The 20,308-nt window shown below is 44.1% G+C and overlaps 1 protein-coding gene across 3 annotated transcripts in view; it reads left to right on the top strand.

Moving 5' to 3' along the window:
• Positions 1–15,506, top strand: part of TCF20 (transcription factor 20) — a 206,601-nt gene extending 191,095 nt beyond the window's left edge. The window contains exons 4-6 of one of the 3 annotated variants that reach the window (XM_044983510.1): positions 905–954; positions 4,018–4,145; positions 14,190–15,506. In XM_044983510.1, the coding sequence (XP_044839445.1) occupies positions 905–954; positions 4,018–4,101 (134 nt within the window). In that variant the 3' untranslated portion in view covers positions 4,102–4,145; positions 14,190–15,506. The remainder of the gene's footprint in view (positions 1–904; positions 955–4,017; positions 4,146–14,189) is intronic. The other 2 variants (XM_044983518.1, XM_044983524.1) reach the window with 2 other exon arrangements.
• Positions 15,507–20,308: the final 4,802 nt, after the last annotated feature.

Below are 20,308 nucleotides of genomic sequence, written 5' to 3' on the forward strand. Positions count from 1 at the left end.
CAATGCTAAAGTCACTTTTAAAAACAAACTTGATCTGTTCTAGTGTCCTTAAAAAATGTGAAGTCATTAAACTGATTCTTAGATTAGTGAAGCTTCACAGTTAGAGTGTGGAAGCAGATCCAAGAGCAATATGAGTGACCCTGCGGTATATCAAGCATGTGCCAATGAACAAAACTTGATCATCAGATTTGGGGTTGGAAATAAGTCACAACACACACACCAACTTTTTTCTGCCCCTGATGTTTCAGGGACTTTCTGCTAAACATGAGGGACAGTCACTTTCCTCTGAAGCATAAAGCAGGGATAATATGCTAAGATGAGATGGGTGTATCTCAGGGGTTCTCAAACTGGGGGGTGGGACCCCTCAGGGGGTTGCAAGGTTATTACATGGGGGGTCGCAAGCTGTCAGCCTCCACCCCAAACCCCACTTGACCTCCAGCATTTATAATGGTGTTAAATATAAATTAAAAACACTTACAAATATGGGGGGGGGGTCACACTCAGAGGCTTGCTATGTGAAAGGGGTCACCAGTACAAAAGTTTGAGAACTACTGGTGTATATGGTCTTTCCTGTCTTTGTATTTCTAAGGGTTAGAATCCATGAAGCCAGGAGAGATTTGTGGGTTTGCTCTGACTTTTACTCCTTACGCAGCAGTGAGGCATTAGGGGAAAGTTGGGCTTGGCATATTGATTGTAGTAAAGACAATATCACTCAAGTCTATTGGTAACTTAATTTACTAAAATATTCCTGAAACCCCTTTCCTCCAAAAACACCCAAATAGTAATTCTAGAAGAGATCTCTGAATACAACATCTATCTGAAAGGTATGATCAATACACACACATTATGCAAAGTATACTTTTATAAATAAAATAATCAAATTGCTGTCTGTCTTCTCCTCTAGATTGTTTACTAAATGAAGAGAATTTCTCAGTGAGGTGCCCCAAGCACAAGGTAAGAGGAAACCTCTTCCCTGCTAGGTCCATTCAGTGCTGTCCTCCTCTGGGCTCTGTCTACATTTGTTTTAATGAAGTAATTTTATACCCAGATAACATGTTTTAGAGGGAGGAGATGCTTTTATACGAAGCCGTGTGTGTGTGTGTGTGTGTGTGTGTGTGTGTGTGTGTGGTTCTGTGGGAGATGCATTTTTGGGGATAAGTATCTACCTAGAAGAATACAGATTGCTTAAGAAGATCTGTGAAGCCTACTGTATGTCTTTGCCATTTGCTGTCTAGACCTTCAGAGAGACTATATGAAACCCAGCTTAATTTCCTATCTTTTATGGTACAGTCAATACACTCCTTTTTGAGTGCTATACTGCAACTTTTTGGTGAAGGTTCTTTCTGGGCTTTACCAGGGATGCAAGAAGGAAGGAAAAACATCTAATGGAAAAGTTTTAATCAGCTGTTGGAAGCAAGGACTTGCCAGAAATAGAAGCAGCTTGTCATAGTTCAGCAGCTACCAGGTTGAGTACAGTTGCTCAGCTGATTCTATTTCCCTCACGTCCTCAGTACAAGTTACTGAAGCATCAGCCTGTATAACTAGGTGATCAAAAACATCAGGAGGAATGGCGATTCTGGTGGCTAGCAGGAATCTATTTAAATTGTGTGAGAGTATAGACAGCACAACTTGTCATTTAGATTTTGGGATGGGGGGGGAGGATTCTGCTCCTTAGCACTTGCAAGAATGCTTCAGAGAATTCATAAAAAGAACAGGAGTACTTGTGGCACCTTAAAGACTAACAAATTTATTTTAGCATGAGCTTTCGTGAGCTACAGCTCACTTCTTTGGATGCACTTCTTCTTCTTCAGAGAATTCAGTTACTCCATTCAGGTACTTGTCAGCAGCTCTCTTCTGCTGTGCCTTGGATTAGACTGACATCTGGTGGCTTCTGGTCTTTTTACAAGGTAGTTTTGAAAGATAAAATCTATATAAAGGAGAAGAGTATATTGAGCAAGTGGTTTTACCACGACAAGCTATTTTTATGTATTTACCCCCGCACTTTTTAAAAAACATTTTTATGTTAAAAATTCAGATCCTGTCTAGCTTGGAACACTCTAGGCCTGTGGTTCTCAATTTGTAAGCAATGATGAGCCTCCCTTTTTCTCATCCTTTCATTTAAAAAAAAAAATTCTCGTCCTCATGGTTGCAGAGAGAACCTCAGAAATGTGGAACAAGCATAAACCAATGCACTAATGCCTGCCTGAATCAATATTTGAAAGGTGTGAATTGCCCCAACAGCTGGATGAAACTGGTGTCTTTTTTTCTGACACTTGTCTACTGTGATTGTGAAGGATCTGTAACACAAGGATTTCCTGGTTTTGCTGTCCACTGACAAGAGATGTTATAGCAGTGGTTCTCAAACTATGGTTTGGGACCCCAAAATGGGTTGTGACCTCGTTTTAATGGGGTCACCAGGGCTGTCTTGGACTTGCTGGGGCCCGGGCCTGGAACCCGACCCCCACCACCCAGGGACAAAGCCTAAGCCCACTGGCCAGGGCCAAAGCCCAAGCACGGGGGCTTCAGCCCTTGGTGGCAGGGCTCAGCTTGCTGCCTGGTGCTGAAGCCCTTGGGTTTTGGCCTCCCCATCCAGGGCGGTGGGGCTCTGGCTTTGCGCCCCAGCCCACTAGGGCAGTGGGGCTCAGGTGGGCTCAGGCTTCAGTCCCCCACTCCTAGGGTCATGTAGTAATTTTTGTTGTCAGAAGGGGGTTGCAGTGCAGTAAAGTTGAGAACCTCTGTTATAGGGTTAAAAAAATTAAAATAAAATAAACTTTTAAAGCTTTTCAGCATTCAGTTCTTGCAGATAGGTTGCGTTGGCAGTGCTGAATTAGTATTTGCAGTGATGGTCCTCAAACTACAATAGGAAAACATTAAAACACAGCTGCCTTGTGACTAGAATGCAGTCGGTTTTATAAGCTATTTGAACACAGTTCAGTTCACTGGTAAGCTTTGAAGGAACAGAGGATGGCAGTGGAACTGAAACAGGTACCTGATGAAGCTGTAAAAGTGTGACTTTACTAACAGTAAGCCCAGTGCAGATCTTTTGCCTGTTTTATGGGAAGAAATTGGCATTCGTCATCTGCAGCTTTTTCATGGTAAAGTTTTAAGTCACTTGTTTGAGCTCAAGAGAGAATGGAAGGATTTTCCTTGCTTGAATGTGGCTCTGCCCTTGCTGAATGCTTCACTGATCAGCATTAGTTTGCTCCAAAGCTTCCTGGGAAGAATTACATGGGTTCTCAGCCTGAGGTGGTCTCTCATGACCACCTTACCCTTCCAATATTGTAAATGGGAGGGTGGGGGGGGGCCAAGCTAGAGATGGTTGAGGGATTATCCTGATATGGAAAAAGTGGTCTTGATGTGGAAAAGGCTGAGAACCACAGTGTTAAAATGACTCACTGGAGAAAAAGTTAAACGATGACTTTGCGAGAGCCAGAAGGGTGAAAGTTTAGTAATTGAGAGAGGAAGGGACTTTTAGTTAGACTGTTTAAAGCTCTTTGCTTTATGTTAATGCCTATTTAACCTCAGTAGCTAATTAACACTAGACACTCTGTCTCTTTAATTGAGATTTGAGAGCTAACTTTATAAATCCTCTGACACATCCAGTGGGTGCTCCAGCCGAGCCAGGGATGGCCATGCTCTACATTCCTGATATTTTTAGGGTTGAGTAACAGTGTTGGGGGAGAGAACTTTTAAGCCTCTTGTATAGACCATAAAAGGGCACATGCCCAATGTTTCAGAAATCCTTTGCCAGTCACCTTTAAAGGGTTTTATTGAGAAGTTTTGCTTTTTCTTGTGAAATTCTTTATATATATTTTTTTTTTATTTAAAACCAAACTCTCCACTCTTGCTTAATGACAACTCTTGTCCTGGGGAAAATCCTGTCTGAAAATCTGTATAACTCATTCCAGTGTACTGACTTTTCTTTCTCTCTTTCATTCTCTGTGCCTCTTTCCCTCCCCTGTCTCTTGCTCTCCCTCATATCTCCTTGCTCCTCCTCCTTTTGGCTTGGGTCATCAGCCCCTCCTTCCTTGCTCTCTTCCCTCCTTGCAGAACAAGATGGTGAAAGGCAGTCTCAGCACAGAGCAGTCGGAGCGGGGGTGAGGGGGGAAGTGTGCTCCTGGGAATGGAAATAAAAGCAAGCACAGGTGAGTTGCGGGGAGGACTTCCAGTTCCCCCCCCCTGCCCTCTCTCCACTTCTGTGGGAGAAGTTGGGGCAGTTTGTACACACGCAGAGGTTATAACTGGGATTGCTTTGATTTTTGTTCCTTAGTTTTCTTCAGGCTAGTGGTTTCATTTTTGTATTTCTTTAGCAATTCCCTCTGTTCACTGGTTAAGGGCAAAGCTTAATAACTGCGCTTCTCTACTGTTGCTGGATTTCACCCAACTCCCACATTCAGTGCCAGAAACGTCCACTCATACTTTTGTCTCTTCCATGTGCGTCAGAATCTGGCAGAAATTTTTCCTTAATTTTATGGAACCTAAATAGTGAACTTCCAAAAACCAACCAACCATTAAACAAACAAAAAAACCAACCCCACCACCTCACTTAGGTGTAGGATTGCCACCTTCTTAAACTTTGTACTTGGGAATACACTAGTCTTATTGTACTTACAGTTTTGTAATGTGGATGTTTCCAGGTCAGAATTTAATTGCTTTTATATTTCAAAATGATTATAATTGTGCAGTGATTATAGTCTTGCAAGCCTCTCACTTTTAGCATGCAGGATACCTCTATCCAAACTGGGGCAAGAGGTGATCCTTACTAGGGACCTGTTACACACTCCCCCTCCCATACCAAGCCCTTTCTCCTGCCAGTCCAACCAATCTGGAGCTGAAGTAGGTAGAGTCGTATCTGTGTGGCCACAATCTTATGAATCTCTAACATTTATCCTTGTATTGGTTACCAAAATGCAAAGTCATTGAGAGATGCACTTCCTCATACCCTGGCTCTGCAGAATATCCATTTAGTGATCTGCAAGCTATCTAGATAACTATCAATATGCAGCGCACCCAAAATCAAAAGTCATTGCTATCTGATGGCAGCTTGGTGGCCTAAGGCCAAATCTATACCACAGACCTTTATCAATATAGCTATGTTGCTCAGGGGTGTGAAAAATCCACACTCCTGAGTGATGTAGTTATACCAACCTAACCCCCCATATAAACCAGCGCTGTGTCGACAGGAGAGATTCTTCTGCCAATTATAGCTACTGTCTCGGGTAGGTGGATTAACTACACTGGTGGGAGAAGCTCTCCTATCGGTAGGGCCCTATGAAATTCATGGTCTATTTTGGTCTATTTCACAGTCATAGGATTTTAAAAATAGTAAATTTCATTATATCAGATATTTAAAACTGAAATTTCACAGTGTTGTAATTGTAGGGGTCCTGACCCAAAAAGGAGCTTGGGGGTGAGGGGGGGTGTCACAAGGGGGGGGGGGCTACAATATTGCTACTCTTACTTCTGCGCTGCTGCTGGTGGCGCTACCTTCAGAGCTGGGTTGCCGGAGAGTGGCGGCTGCTGGCTGCGAGCCCAGCTCTGAAAGCAGAGCCCCTGCCACCAGCAACGCAGAAATAAGGATGGCATGGTATGACATTGCCACTCTTACTTCTGCGCTGCTGCCTATAGAGTTGGGCACTCAGTGAGGAGCCGCCACTCTCCAGCCATCCAGCTCTGAAGGCAGCAGCGCAGAAGTAAGGGTGGCAATACTGTGACACCCCCCATCCCAAAAATAACCTTGTGACACCCCCCCCCCACACACACACACACAACTCCCTTTTGGATCAGGACCCCCAATTTGAGAAACACTTGTCTCCCCTGTGAAATCTGTATTATATAGGGTAAAAGTACATAAAAGACCAGATTTCATGGAGGGAGACCAGATTTCATGGTCCATGATGCATTTTTCATGGCCTTAAATTTGGTAGGGCCCTACCTATCGGTGTAGGCGCATCTTTGCTAAAGTGCTAGCAGTTGCGCCACTATAGTGCTATACATGAAGACAAGCCATAAATGAAATGAGTTTGCAATTTCAGAGTCCTATTGGAGCAGGTGTCCCCAGTCACCCCCAAGTTGGCACTAATTGGATCTCTTGACCTCATTCTGTTGCTCATTTGCATTACCCTGGTCTTGCTTGCCTCTGTCCCTTTTCCCTGATTCTGCAGATGAGTTGCTCTTTTACTTCTACTGCCTTATCTAAGTACAGTTGTTTCCCCCTTCTTGACTCCTTTCTCTTCTCAGCCACTTCCTGATAAGTCTTGCCTTAAAACCTTCCTTATTTCTCTAGTCAAGTGACTACAAAGTGGTTTTTGTGGTATTTTATATGAAGTGAGATTTAATAAATTGTTTTGTATTTTATATGTGCAATAGCAGAAAACAGTTAGTATTTGGTATTAGGACTCTGTGATGTGGCTGTTGGCTTGGTTTAGCTCAGCTCTTCTGTGATTTTTAGTACTCTTACATTCTGAGATTTTCATTAAAGAAAAATAGCCATTCAAACAAAATTAACCATTTTTATTTATTGTCGATTTTTCCTAAATAGTAAAGATCGTCAAGTTTTTTAATTAAACTTTATTTTTGTCTTCCATAAATGTAAATGATGGTGTGGCTGAGAAATAATTGGATAATGGTCTAGCAGTGTGTGTTGCTGGTGTCTTTTGCAGCTCTGTAAACTTGAGCAGACATGGAGCTGGCTTCTTTATGATAATCAGGGTGGACTGTTTAAATAAAAGCAGTTTAAATTACTGATTTTAATCATATTTTAAATCAGTAACCAGGAAACCTTGGTTGAAAGAATAGATTTTAATCTTGTTTTGCATTTGTACATTTTAGTTGTTTTGCTAAAGAGAGGTTGATTCTCACTGGCCGGTAACCATTAAAACATGCTTATTTGCAACTATATATAACCTTTTACATTAAAACTGGTGCTTCATTTTTCTAACCAGGTGGATACACTGTATCTATACACATATATTTAAGCTGTTATATAGCTTAACTTGCATTTATTGAGATTCTTAATTTTTACATTTTATGATAGAAAATGGTTGAATGATACATTTCTTATTTATTAGAGTAATTTTTTACTTGTTATTTGTGTTAAGCTCTATTTGGATGGAAATTAAAATTCAATTAAAACAGCATTTTTAATGTATTAAATAGAACCACCTTAAATGTGCTTGATACTTAAGGAAAAAAGTTTATAAAAACATGTTTTAGATGCAAAACTATCTAATTTATTAAAAGAAAGTGTTGTCTGTAGTAAGTAGATTGAACTACCGTATTTATCGGCGTATAACACGCACTTTTTTCCCCTGAAAATAGGGGGCAAATGATGTGTGCGTGTTATACGCCGATATAACCTTAACAGGGCCGGCTCTAGGATTTCTGCCCCAGGCAGAAAAGAAAAGCGCCGCCCCCCCCCCAGCGGCGCGGAGCGGCGCCCTAGCCCCTGCCCCACTCCCGAGCAGCGCGGCCCTAGCCCCCCCCCAGCGGCCCGAGCCCCCGCCCTCTCCCCCCCCCCAGCGGCGGGGCCTGAGCCCCGAGCCCCGGCCTGCGCGAGCCCCCACCTCCCGAGCGGCGCGGCCCGGCCCTAGCCCCCTCCCGAGCGGCCCGGCCCGAGCTGCCTTAGCCCCCGCGCCCCTCCAGAGCGGCCCGAGACCCCGTCCTCCCTCCCTCCCCCGAGCGGCCCTGGCCCTAGCCCCCGCCCCCCTCCCGAGCGGCCCGGCCAGAGCCGCCTTAGCCCCCGCCCCCCTCCCGAGCGGCCCGAGACCCCGTCCCCGTCCCCCCCCCCCCGAGCGGCCCTAACCCGCGGAGCACCGCCCTAGCCCCCGCCCCCCTCCCGAGCGGCGCGGCCCGGCCCGGCCCGAGCCCCCGAGCGGCCTTAGTCCCCGACCCCCTCCCGAGCGGCCCGAGATCCCTCCCCCCCGAGCGGCCTTTTTTACTGTCCTTTTACATTATTTACCTTATAAGTGGTAATAATATTAATAAAACAAGTTCTGAGCTACCCTTATTTTGCTTCAAAGTCCTTTATTTGAAATTTAAGTTTTTTTCCTGAAATTTCCCCCTTAAAATGAAGGTGCGTGTTATACGCCTGTGCGTGTTATACGCCGATAAATACGGTAATTGTTTCTGGTCACTACACCATTTAAGATTTTAGAACTAGGAGATCTCATCCTCTGGAAGAAGAAGACAATCTTTCCTACTTTTTTAATTCTAACTTTGTTTCTTAACTTAGAATTAACTAGTAATTGAATTGAACAAGTTGAATAAACTGAAATGAGGAAGTTATTGTCTATACCTGCAGAAATGACTCTTGCTCTCAAAAGTTGTTTAGCAGTACAGCAAAGTCTGGTTCCAGGCCTTAATATAGGTTGTCAGTTTCAAGTTTAATTTAAAATTTTTATTTTAAAAAACAAACCTTATTTAATTTTAAAAAATAAAAATTGTTTTTAATTATTTTTAAATTATTTATATGTATCCACCCTGATAACTGTTAGATCTTTGTTTTATAAGACTTCAGGAGTCAGTGAACATTAATGTGTCCTTAATTTTTTTTCATGTGGGTTTTTCAATTTCAAGTTGCTTAACTTGTAGTCTGTTCTTAGAGGAAAGTATCTGCATAGTTTTCCAGTGTTAATTCCCTCTCGCAGGTCAGTCTAGTCTGAGTTTCATGCTTGATCCGTTTTAAGTTCCACGAGGCAGATACCTATCATCTTAGCTTTATAAAGTGCTTTGTACAGCTATGGTGCTCAAAGTATTTATTATTAATAATAATAATCATTGTAGTCTGTTCCTCCCCTCCTTCTAGAAGTTCCCCCAGTAAGGAAGCAGTGGATCCAGGACATTTGCCCTTGCTTGTGACAAGCCCTCTTAGGTGAGGGGAAGGATTAGGGTGTGAAAGAGGGGGAAAACTGTTCTTCTGACAGCTTCTTTCCCCTTCCAACTCTGCCTCTGCCTCTACCTCTCCCCTCCCCCAACATTCTTCTGCTCCCCATCGGAAGTTGTAGTTATGCCTCTCAACCATCCAACCTGCCAATGTGAAAAGTACGCCACCGCAGTGCGTGACAAACCACACTGGTGTTTTGTTGTATGCCACACCATAAACAAGTATCTGCTGCTTGTGGTGTGACATACAACAAAACAAAGGTGTTCCACTTTTAGAGTCAGGTATGTGTGGGGTCCCTTTCCAGGCTTCTGATGGATTCAGGAATGGGGTCTCTACATAGGCTTTTCATGGGGCACCAGGGGGAGGGCCTGAGTAATCCCTGCCCAGACTGCCCCCAAATTAATTCTTGCAACATCCCCATACAGTTAATGAGGCCCCCAAATGTATGCAGCCTCCCACATTCCAATCATGCCCTTCATACACACTGCTGATTTGCCATCCTCTGCTGTCCCTCCCAAGGGGCTGCTGTTGGTCATGATCCTCTTTCTCTCCCCCCTTTACTCCCTTCTCTCTCCAAGGAATATAGAGAGGCCAGTGAGCTAAAGACTGAAGCTGCTCAGGAGGAGCCAGTGTTAGGCCTGGTCTACACTAGGGTGGGGGGTCGAACTAAGGTACGCGACTTCAGCTACGCGAATAGCGTAGCTGAAGTCGAACTACCTTAGTTCGAACTTCTTACCTGTCCAGACACAGCGGGAACGAAGTCCCCGGCTCCCCCGTCGACTCCGCCACCGCCGTTCGCGGTGGTGGAGTTCCGGAGTCGACAGGAGCGCGTTCGGAGTTCGAACTATCGCGTCTAGATGAGACGCGATAGTTCGAACTCCGAGAAGTCGAACGCTACCCGTCGACCTGGCGGTAAGTATGGACGTACCCTTAGATTTTGAATAGGAGAGGAGCTGGTAGGCCTAGCCCTAGACATTATTCACAGGAGGGAACAGGGAGCACATCAGGCTCTTGAGCTGCAGGGTGGTTTTTTGCTCCTTTTTTCTTTCCCTCCTGTGTAAGCCCAGCAGCACCCTCTCTTGTCTGACTACCGCTATAAACTCATGGGCAGCTCCCCTCCTTTCCTCATAGGCCTCTTTGCTTCTGGGAGTAGAGGAGCAGGGAGTCCGGAGCTGCAGCTTGAGAAGCAGCTGCTTCCACTACCAGCCAGCAGCCCCTGTCCTGCAAACTACCAGTTCATTGGGCCAGAGAGCCTGAAAGTAGCTCTAATGTAGAAGATGGTGCATAATGCAGTACAGGTCAGAACTCTGGTTGTAGGGCTGCAGCCTTTGCTACTTACCTGGTTTCAGGGACTCTCCAAGCAGCCCAGTCTACGTCTCACAGTACTTCTCATTTATAAATGTGTGGGTCATGGTCTTGTTACCCCCTACGGTCTTCTCCCAGGCTTGTTAGTTCTTCCACCCGCATGGGTATTTTTGTTGGAGGAATGGCAATAAATTGTCTCTCCATGTTTGGGTATTGGTTTTGGAAGTGGAAGGTTTATGATACATTGCTGCTTTTCCTGTTTTGCTGTAAGTGGAGATTCCTGCCTCTCAGGCCAAGGAAGCTCTAACTGGAAGCTACAAGGCTAGAGCCTGATGATGCAAGCTCTCTCCTGTATAGCTTAGTGAAAATTGTTAAATAACGTCTACTTTTAACCCATATAGTAGGGCTTCTTTCTTCTCAAAGCTGTAAGGGAGGTCTGCTGCTTAAATATATATGGCCACCAAATCTGGCTGACCAGTTCTTGGCACAGGACCCCAAGGAAAAGAGGGAGGTGATTTAAAGCATCTTTATGCTCCTTCAGTCCTTGCAGCCAGTTTAGCCCATAGCAGAAGTAAAAGCGGCTTCCATGCTCCTCTAACCAGTGCTTGCTTGTAACTGCCTGCTAGAGCTGTTCTGCTGGCCAGGGGTCACTGGAGCTAGATGCTCCCTCAGCACGTTACCTCCCACCCCCAAGATGCTACCGTATGTGAGCATGAGAGGGGAAAGAAAGTGGGGTGTTGTAGAGCTGACTTGCTAGAATCTCCAGCTGCTCTGTTGGGGCATCTTTAGGGCCTCTTTGCACAGCAGGAGGGGTGCATAGGGGCCAGACAAGGAGACACGGATCTGGTCCATAAGCTCTGAATAAAAAGCCTGGTGTGAAAGTATGGAGTAGTGTGAGTTAAGGCATCCTCAAAACGATGACAAGGATGTGAGAATCCCACAGTGGAGAGGAAAGGAGGATAAAACCACAAGTATATGAAAGTTGCATTTCTCCTCACCTCGTCTCTTCTAATTTGGAGATACTGGTGTCTCTCCCCACCCCTCTATAATAGAGAATGTCTTATGGATCCTTTCCTCTCATTTGGCCCTGCACTCTTCCCCCCCAATCAAACTGTTCTTGTAAGTTTGAATAAATGTGATATGCATAGGTAGTTTAGGGAAACTATCTTCTCAGAGTGGGACAGATGTGTGTCCTGTTGCTGCTTTTGGTGGAAATGGGCTGTAATGTTGCCTGCTAGAATGGAAGGAATAGACTGTTGGGGTGGTTGGGGTTTTTTTTCTTTGTTTTTTGGCTGCTTTCATTCTGATCTCCGTAAAGGGGAAAAAGGCCTGCACTCTAGTGCTCTGGATCAAGTTCAAGAATGGGAGTGGGTTGTGTGTCTGTTTGCTGCTTCTCTCTTCCTGAGCCAGTTTGCCCCTAGAACATTTGTGTCAATTCCAGATATGGAGAGTGACTATGTGTGAGTGCGCCTGGTGCTCTGGATTTTTTCCAGGAACAGGGAGGAACTTTATACATGTTGAGCCTGTTCCTTCCCTGAGTCAGTGCCTAATGCTCTGGATTGCTTCCAAGCATGGGCAAGCCACAGTTGAACAGAAGCCAGAAGCAGCAGCTTGGGCTTGCTACTCCTTCAGTAAGGGCTTACAATTGCACAATAATGAATACCAGCAAGGATTAGCTGCCTGAGCTGTTACGTCTAGGAATTTCCCTCTCTCCTTCAGTGATATCTCCTCTTTATAATACTGTTATTTTTTACACACTTGCTTCATGTCTTTGTTTGCCCTTAGCCTTATATTGCTGCATGTGAGAATTTTAGCGGTATAGTAGTATGCTTGCTGGGATGGGATCTACTTTGTGTGCTGATACTCCGAATAGCTTGTCTTTTCATAACACAGCCGGCTGGGAGTTCTGGAGTTGTAACTGTCGGTAGTAGGTGTGTTTTGTGCGTGCACCCCTAATGCTATTAACTGCAGTACATACGTCCAGCATAAGTTGTGGGTTTTGTTTTTCACTTGAGCTCATTTATGAGGGGGAAAGGATATATGAGTGTTACGTGAGCTACAGCAAAGGAATATTCTTGCAAAATAACTAAATCTTGGGTCACAGGAAGGAATAGAATATTTAAATCTTTTAAGTTTTTTCTTAGTGGCAACTTGTTAAGAGAGGTGTTTTCTAGAAAAGTGAACAGGAAGTGTGGCTTTAATTGTGTAGAATTGGTCTTCTGTTTTGAGCTACTTCAGTCCCAACTATACTTAAACTCCTGGAGTTCTGTATCTTTCCTCATGCGATTTCTTGATCTGTGCAGTTGAAATACTAGTATCAGAGGAGTAGCCGTGTTAGTCTGGTTCTGTAGAAGCAGCAAAGAATCCTGTGGCACCTTATAGACTAACAGACGTTTTGCAGCATGAGCTTTCGTGGGTGAATACCCACTTCTTCGGATGCAAGTAGTGGAAATTTCCAGGGGCAGGTTTATATAGGCAAGCCAGAAGCAAGCTAGAGATAACGAGGTTAGTTCAATCAGGGAGGATGAGGCCCTGTTCTAGCAGTTGAGTGAAAACCAAGGGAGGAGAAACTGGTTCTGTAGTTGGCAAGCCATTCACAGTCTTTGTTTAATCCTGAGCTGATGGTGTCAAATTTGCAGATGAACTGGAGCTCAGCAGTTTCTCTTTGAAGTCTGGTCCTGAAGTTTTTTTTGCTGCAGGATGGCCACCTTAAGATCTGCTATTGTGTGGCCAGGGAGGTTGAAGTGTTCTCCTACAGGTTTTTGTATATTGCCATTCCTAATATCTGATTTGTGTCCATTTATCCTTTTCCTTAGAGACTGTCCAGTTTGGCCGATGTACATAGCAGAGGGGCATTGCTGGCATATGATGGCATATATTATATTGGTGGACGTGCAGGTGAATGAACCGGTGATGGTGTGGCTGATCTGGTTAGGTCCTGTGATGGTGTCGCTGGTGTAGATATGTGGGCAGAGTTGGCATCGAGGTTTGTTGCATGGATTGGTTCCTGAGCTAGAGTTACTATGGTGCGGTGTGCAGTTACTGGTGAGAATATGCTTCAGGTTGGCAGGTTGTCTGTGGGCGAGGACTGGCCTGCCACCCAAAGCCTGTGAAAGTGTGGGGTCATTGTCCAGGATGGGTTGTAGATCCCTGATGATGCGCTGGAGGGGTTTTAGCTGGGGACTGTATGTGATGGCCAGTGGAGTCCTGTTGGTTTCTTTCTTGGGTTTGTCTTGAGTTTCTTTCTTGGGTTTCTCTAGAATACTAAATATTCTAGAGAAGGACTGGCCATTCCAGAGTTTGAGGTTTTGCCTGAAGACACCCCAAGATTTCCTTACACTAATCTTACTCCTGCAGTTTGCAACCTACAACAAGAAAACAGCATAAGGAAATGTAAACTATACACAAAATGTGGCTCATCCTCCCTCTAGTGAGGACTGGTCACTTCAGACAATTAAAAACTGGATATGGAACCTGTGAACTCAATCATCAGTTTCATTACAGTCCCAGGTTGGTATTGGTTGAAAGTTGTTACTATCTGATGGCTGGTTGGTGATCTGTCTGAATGAAATGAGTTGGCATCTCGGTCCAGTTCCTAGTGTGCAGGAGTCACATCACAGACCCACCATCATAACTGATCCTAATTGGGCCCCTTTGTTGCCAGTTCCAGCAAACAGACTGAGGATTAATGATCTTCTCACTGCAGGAAGTGGTTCTGTGTTATAAGGTCTGTGGCTTGGTGGTGATAGGGGAAACGTATGCTCCTGCGGCTGCCCATGCTGTACCCCTTCTGTAGCTAAATAGATTACAGTCTCCAAGGCTTGTTAATCTGATACCTTTCACCACATACAATTTGTTGTAAAGAAATAACAATCATGCTTCTGTAAACTTAGCTCTTGGCATTGCTGTTATGTCAGGTTGTTGGGTAAGCTGCTCTGAAGTCCTGGTGGCTGTTACAAGGATAACTACTAATATTGCTGTGTTCACTTTGTTTTTGCAGGTTAGGCTGTTGAGATAAAAAGCGGTGGACATTCATGACTGAATGAAATCTCTCCCACTGTGCAGCCATGCTCCCTCTTGATGTGCCTGCCAATGCCAGCACTTCCTTCATAAATTCTTACATCACACTCAAGACTGATGACATCACAGAATATGACCAAGGAGTCTGAACCAGCTGTTTCCATGGACACAAACTCCATAGTGACAATGGGGAGGGGAGGGAAAAAGAGGAAACAGGTGGGGGGAATTAAAGAGGGAGGGATAAAAAATATATATATATATATATATAAAGATCTATTTTTTAGTCTTGGAAGACTTTGTTTTAAATGAAAGGTGCACTATCCCTTTTTATGCATTTGATTCAATGTTAAAAACACAAATAAATTCACAATTTCTTCTAGCTACAGTAAATGTTAAGTCCAGAATCCAAAGGAGGCTCCTGAACTATCCCCCTTTTTGTTGAAAAGGGAGTGGAATTATGCATTCCACTAACCAGATTTGTCTCCCTCCTCTTCTTCCCCAGCTTCTGGAAGAAGAGCTGAAGATTTAAAATAAAACAAAAAATCCTCTTTCATTGCAAAACTGCCTGTGGGGTAGGAAGGGGGGATTGGGTGGCTGCAGGCAATGAGTTGTTCATATGTGTATGTGTGGGGAGTGAGTTTACAATGTTTTCTTTTCAAGAAACACTATTTATTTTGATTAACAATAGAAGCTTGAAAAACATCTGACTCCTAGGTCATGCGACTTGTGAAGTAAAAGGTAGCTGCTGCTAGCCAAAAACACACACCCCATATAGATGTGGATATGTCTGCACCAAATGGTGGGTGCGGGGAGGGTGTTTCTGCCATTCGTGGTAATGATGAACACCCCTAAATCATTCCAAGAAGCTGCCGTCTCTTTTGAAAGCAGGCTAAAGGAGGATGTTGGTTTGTCTGCCAGGGTGGGAAGTTGAACAGGAAGTCTGAATGTTGATGGAATCAATGTGTGTTTAAATTGTCCAGGAAAGTTCAGTTAACCCTTCTTTAGTGTGTTGGTGGGTTGTTTTGGGGTTTTGTTGTTTTTTTTCCGAAGGAAGGGAGAATGTCAATTTAATAGCCTATACCATATGGTTATTTTTTTGTAAATTGTGTAATTTTTAAACATTTGAGTTTAAAAAAACAAATAAATTTTTTCTTGTTAAGGCCTTAAGAAGGGGTTAGTGCATCTTTCAGGGGTCACTCTGCCATGGGAATAAAATAGCTGTTTCACAAACAGTTTTATATAAAAAAAAAAGCTTAAAAAACAAAACAAAAAACTAATAAACTTCATTTTAACCTTGTTTCCTTTTGTTTTGTGAATGTAACTTGGTTTGTTGAAAGAGAGGGGGAGACATGCTAACATTCAGCTGCCACATTTTGGGTTGTTTGCCTTCTGTCATCTTTGTGTGTTTCCTTCACGGATGAGATTTCCTTAACCATCTGGACTGGCCAAGGAGGAGGGAGACAGTGAAGTTTTTATTATTAGGATTTATATGGTGCCTAGGCATAGCTAGCCAGTAGGATCACTTGACTCACTGAACTCCTAGTTCATGTGCAGTAGTATTGCACTACCTGTCTGACCTTTCCTTTACCCATAGGATGGTATCGTGCTCTAATGACTTCACAGGCTGTGGTGCACAGCAGGGTTCTGTTGTAGAGGGAGCTGGCCAGCATGACTTTGGATCTAAAATGGGGTTGAGGAGGTGAGGAAATCCTTTAAAAAATGATGTGGGTGCCTGTTTTGCTGCTTGCATTTTGAAACATTCAGCATAAAATTAAATTTTAGCTTATTATAATACTTCTATTTTAGCTCTGTTTGGGGAAAAAATGGAGACACTTGACAGGGCCAGATTTCCAATTAGGCATGTGCCTAGGGGCACTGGCATTCTAGGGGCACCTTCCTCTCTAATACTGTGTGCAACACTAAGGTCAGCTGTAGGCGGGGGGTGTGGGGGAGGGCGCTGAAGAGGCTGTGCCTAGGGGCATGTAAGTAGTAAATCTGGCCCTGTTGACAGTAATGAATTTATAGAAGTTACTACTGTCTTTGATATGTATTTGGAAAGAAGGGGCATTATAAAAGTCCTCTACTTACCCCTTAGCCACTAGTAGGCACTGAAGTCAAGCTCCTACTATTCTAGGAAATGTTTGTGACATCTGTAACCAGTACTGAAAAAACTTCAACTGCCTGTGTAGTCAGAACAAAATCATTTTCCACATAGTGTGACTGAGTAAATAATTTCTTTCAAATCTAGTGAAATTGGTGTTCTCTAGTGTCTGTTCTACTCTGCGTATCCCAACATATTGAGTTACAGGGATTCCATTCGTTATATTTGTGATGAATCTGCTGAGCAGAGTAGACAAGAGTGTGATGAAACTTGTGAGAGTGATGCTGGTGCTGCTTTTATGGCTCCTGAATGTGGGTCTCAAGAGCAGCCAGGAGGGGAAGGGTCCATGGCAGTTGGGAGGGTGATTGGAAACCTGGAGGGAGAGCATCAGAGGCAGCTGTTCCTGGTGGCTGCCCAGGGTGACGGAACTAAGGATTCCAGCGTTGCCTGTATGCAGAGGGGTTATGTTGATTTCAGAGTATCAAGACTCGTGTACATCATGTAAATAAAACAAATTACACTGGACTCTACTCTGAGACATGGTTTTCTTTCCAATGACAGAAACTGCTGCAAGACCCTGAACTCTGCCACCACTTGGCCAAAGTTCAATACTGGTATCAGAGACAGGGTTAAATTTCTAAGAGGAAATGTGAGCTGGTGTTCCCGTTGAAAAAGGATGGAAAAAGTCAGTGTGGTGCTTACAGAAATCAAAGCTATACAAGAAGCACTAAGACCAGGCCAAGAGGAATTAAAATGGTCTGTAGAAGCAGCAGAGAGTCCTGTGGCACCTTATAGACTAACAGACGTTTTGCAGCATGAGCTTTCGTGGGTGAATACCCACTTCTTCAGATGCAAGTCATGCTGCAAAACGTCTGTTAGTCTATAAGGTGCCACAGGACTCTTTGCTGCTTCTACAGAACCAGACTAACACGGCTACCCCTCTGATACTTGATAAAATGGTCTGGAGGCTTCTCAGGAAGGACTGAGATATGCCCTGAAGGCAGAGATCAAATCCAGATATTTGGAAATAAAAACTATATTGAATCAGAAGCTACAAAGGGCTTGAGGGGATTTTGGAACCTATGTATGAAATGTTCAGTTTGTTTTGCCAGCCCTGACTGAAGAGATGAACAGCAGCTTGATTACCATAGACTTTTTTTTTTCCTCAAAGGAATAGAAAAACACCAAAAGGCTTTGGTCAGCTTGGAACTTGCTTAACAAAGATGAGCTGCAGCAAAGACTCGGAATATGACGAACTGTCTAGAGAAGAAAATCCAGGGCTTACAAACCATGCTAAAATCATATACTTGGATGAGGAAATGGGCAAACCAGGCAACTTGGATAAGACTTTGATGCTCTGCTGAATGGGGATTTGCATATCAAGGTCTTCAGAACAAAACCAAGGATGCTATGTGAGGTTGTGGAGTGTGTGTCCTGCTGTGCAGTGCAGAGGGCAACTACTGCTGCATAAGGTTGTAGCCGTCTGAGACAAGCCCTGTAGGTACAAATCTGTAAATCTGCATGATGGGGGGGGGAAAGGAGATCGTAGCTGGATTCATGATACTTTTGAATTATTTGAAATGGTATTAAATTCGGTTTGTAAACCAAAGGAGATTGGCAATAATGAAAAAAGGAAGTAATTCAATTGAATGATGGTACTATGAAAAGATTGACCACAAAAAGGATCCTTATAAAGTCAAGGGAAGACAGTATCACAAGTGCCTACGGTTAGACCCTCCCCACAGAGCAGGAAACAGGCTGACACCAAGCTACAAGGGGAAAGCTTGACAGCACAGGAGGTAACCCCACAGTTTTCCTTTGGATACGGGCAGTTAATGAACAGCGTTGGGAGTCTGGCTACTGAATGTGTAATAAAGATTGTTACAACAATCTATAAACCACTAACACCCTCCCTCTTCCCCCTCCCCAGCTGCTTCCCCCACTCTCTTCCTTTCCTTCCTGTGACTGGAGGGTGTCAGCAGGCCACTTCATCTTGAATGGTCCCTTGAAATATGTTAACTGCTTATGCTAAACAATTGGTTCCATCTTGTATTTAGCAGTGACACTGTCAGTTTCCCAGACCTGCAGAAGAGGTCTGTGTAAACTCAAAAGCTTGTCTCTCTCACCAACAGAAGTTGGTCGAATAAAGATATTACCTCACCCATCTTGTCTCTAATAGAGACTATGAAATACACACCAAGGGCACGTCTACACTTAAATGCTGCAACAGCACAGCTGTACCATTCTAAGCCAATGGGAGAGAGCTCTGCTGTTGGCTTAGTTAATCCACCTCCCTGAGAGGCGGTTGCTGTGTTGGTGGGAGAAGCTGTCCTGCCATCAAAACTCTGTCTACGCAGAGGGGTTAGGTTGGTATAACTACGTCACTCGGGGTGGATTTTTCACACCCCTGAGCGATATACTTATGCCAGTATAGGTTTGTAGTGTAGACTAGACTTTATTGTAGACACTGGCTCAAATGCAATGGTTATCAAACCAGACATGCTAAAAATGCTAGGGAACGGAGGATCCTGAAATCAAATGGCTAAATTGGGCTCAAGTAGAGAGTGTGTCTGGGAAACCACACACCTGTCCAGAAATGGGGAAACTGGGTGTAAACATTGTGTCTCTAGAATTGGAGCAAGATGTCTGGATAGCTGAGTGTGGGGATGAGCTGGTTACTGACTTGGATTTTACTATGGCTAATAATAGATGCCAGGAAAGGTGTCCTTCATCTGCCATCTGAAAATTCCTTTTCCGTTATCGCTCATGTTTTGCAGGTGACAGATTATATGTAAAAGCAAATTGTCCTTCTCCTACGTGTTGAAACTATAGTAGCAATCATGTTTGGGAGAGCTCCCTCAGAAGGGGGAATTGAGGGGAGTTGAGAACTGTGTTGAGACACAGGGTCTGTGGGGAATTTAAGCTACTAAAATTCTTGTCAACCTGAAGCAGGAACAAATTCCTGTTCAGCTGCTGAATATTTCTGACAAACGTCAAATGTGGAAAAAGAAAACCACAGTGGCAAAACTGGAATCGGAGAATCTGGTAAATACTAACATAGAGAGGTGCTCCTAAGGGAGAAAGGGGTGGAAGGTGATTTTTCCAGTGTGTATTTAGATGGTGTTCCAGTGCAGTGTTGTATGTTTAAATGAGCAGCAGGAGGATTCGAGAAACTTGCTTGTAAAGAATTGAGATTTTTTTTCTCCCATTACAGAAAAGATAAGCTGGACAGCACTGACAACACAAGACTGACACTGGAGGACGGCAGCTCATCAAACAAATGCTTCACCGCTTACTGATTTCATAAAGAGAAGGGTCTTTACAGGTCTTTAGGGAAGTGTATCAGGAAGGTCTAATTGAAATTTCAAGTAGACCTTGGGCCAAACCTGTCTTTCTGGGCAGGAAAAATATGGTAGCATTAGATTTTATGTGGACTGTAGAAAATTAAGCATATGCCTATGCAGCAGTGGGAGGGTGTTTCCCAGCGCGGTTAGGCAAACACACCATAGCTCTGGTCAGGCTAGGGCTCTAAAAATAGCAGTGGGGCTGTGGCTGCATGGGCGGCCAGGAGGGTCAGGCACTTGTACTGAGGCAGCTAGCTCATGCCCCTGCAGCCCCGGTGCTATTTTTAGTGTGCCTGCTTGAGCAGATCTAGCGTGTGTGTGTCTACCTGAGCTGGGAAGCACCCTCCTAGCTGCTGTGTAGACTTTCTGTAGCTGAAAGGATTTTTATCCTTTGCCATGAATGGGATAAGATCCTGGATGATGCAATACTAGTACCTAGATCTTACATAGTGGCTTTTACCAGCAGATCTCAAGGCACTTTACAAAAGAGGTCACTATCATCCCCATTTTACAGATGGGGCAAATGGCACAGAAAAGCAGGTTAAATCTGGTTTTCCTTACTGGATCTTCAGAGTAGTTGTTGACAGGTGGCAGTAGGTCTAAAATGGCAAGAGAAGACTACCTCCTTTGTAGCAGGACAGGGACTGTGGCAAT

This window comes from Mauremys mutica, chromosome 1 (genome assembly GCF_020497125.1).
Source record: "Mauremys mutica isolate MM-2020 ecotype Southern chromosome 1, ASM2049712v1, whole genome shotgun sequence".
NCBI classification, from domain to species: Eukaryota; Metazoa; Chordata; order Testudines; family Geoemydidae; genus Mauremys; species Mauremys mutica.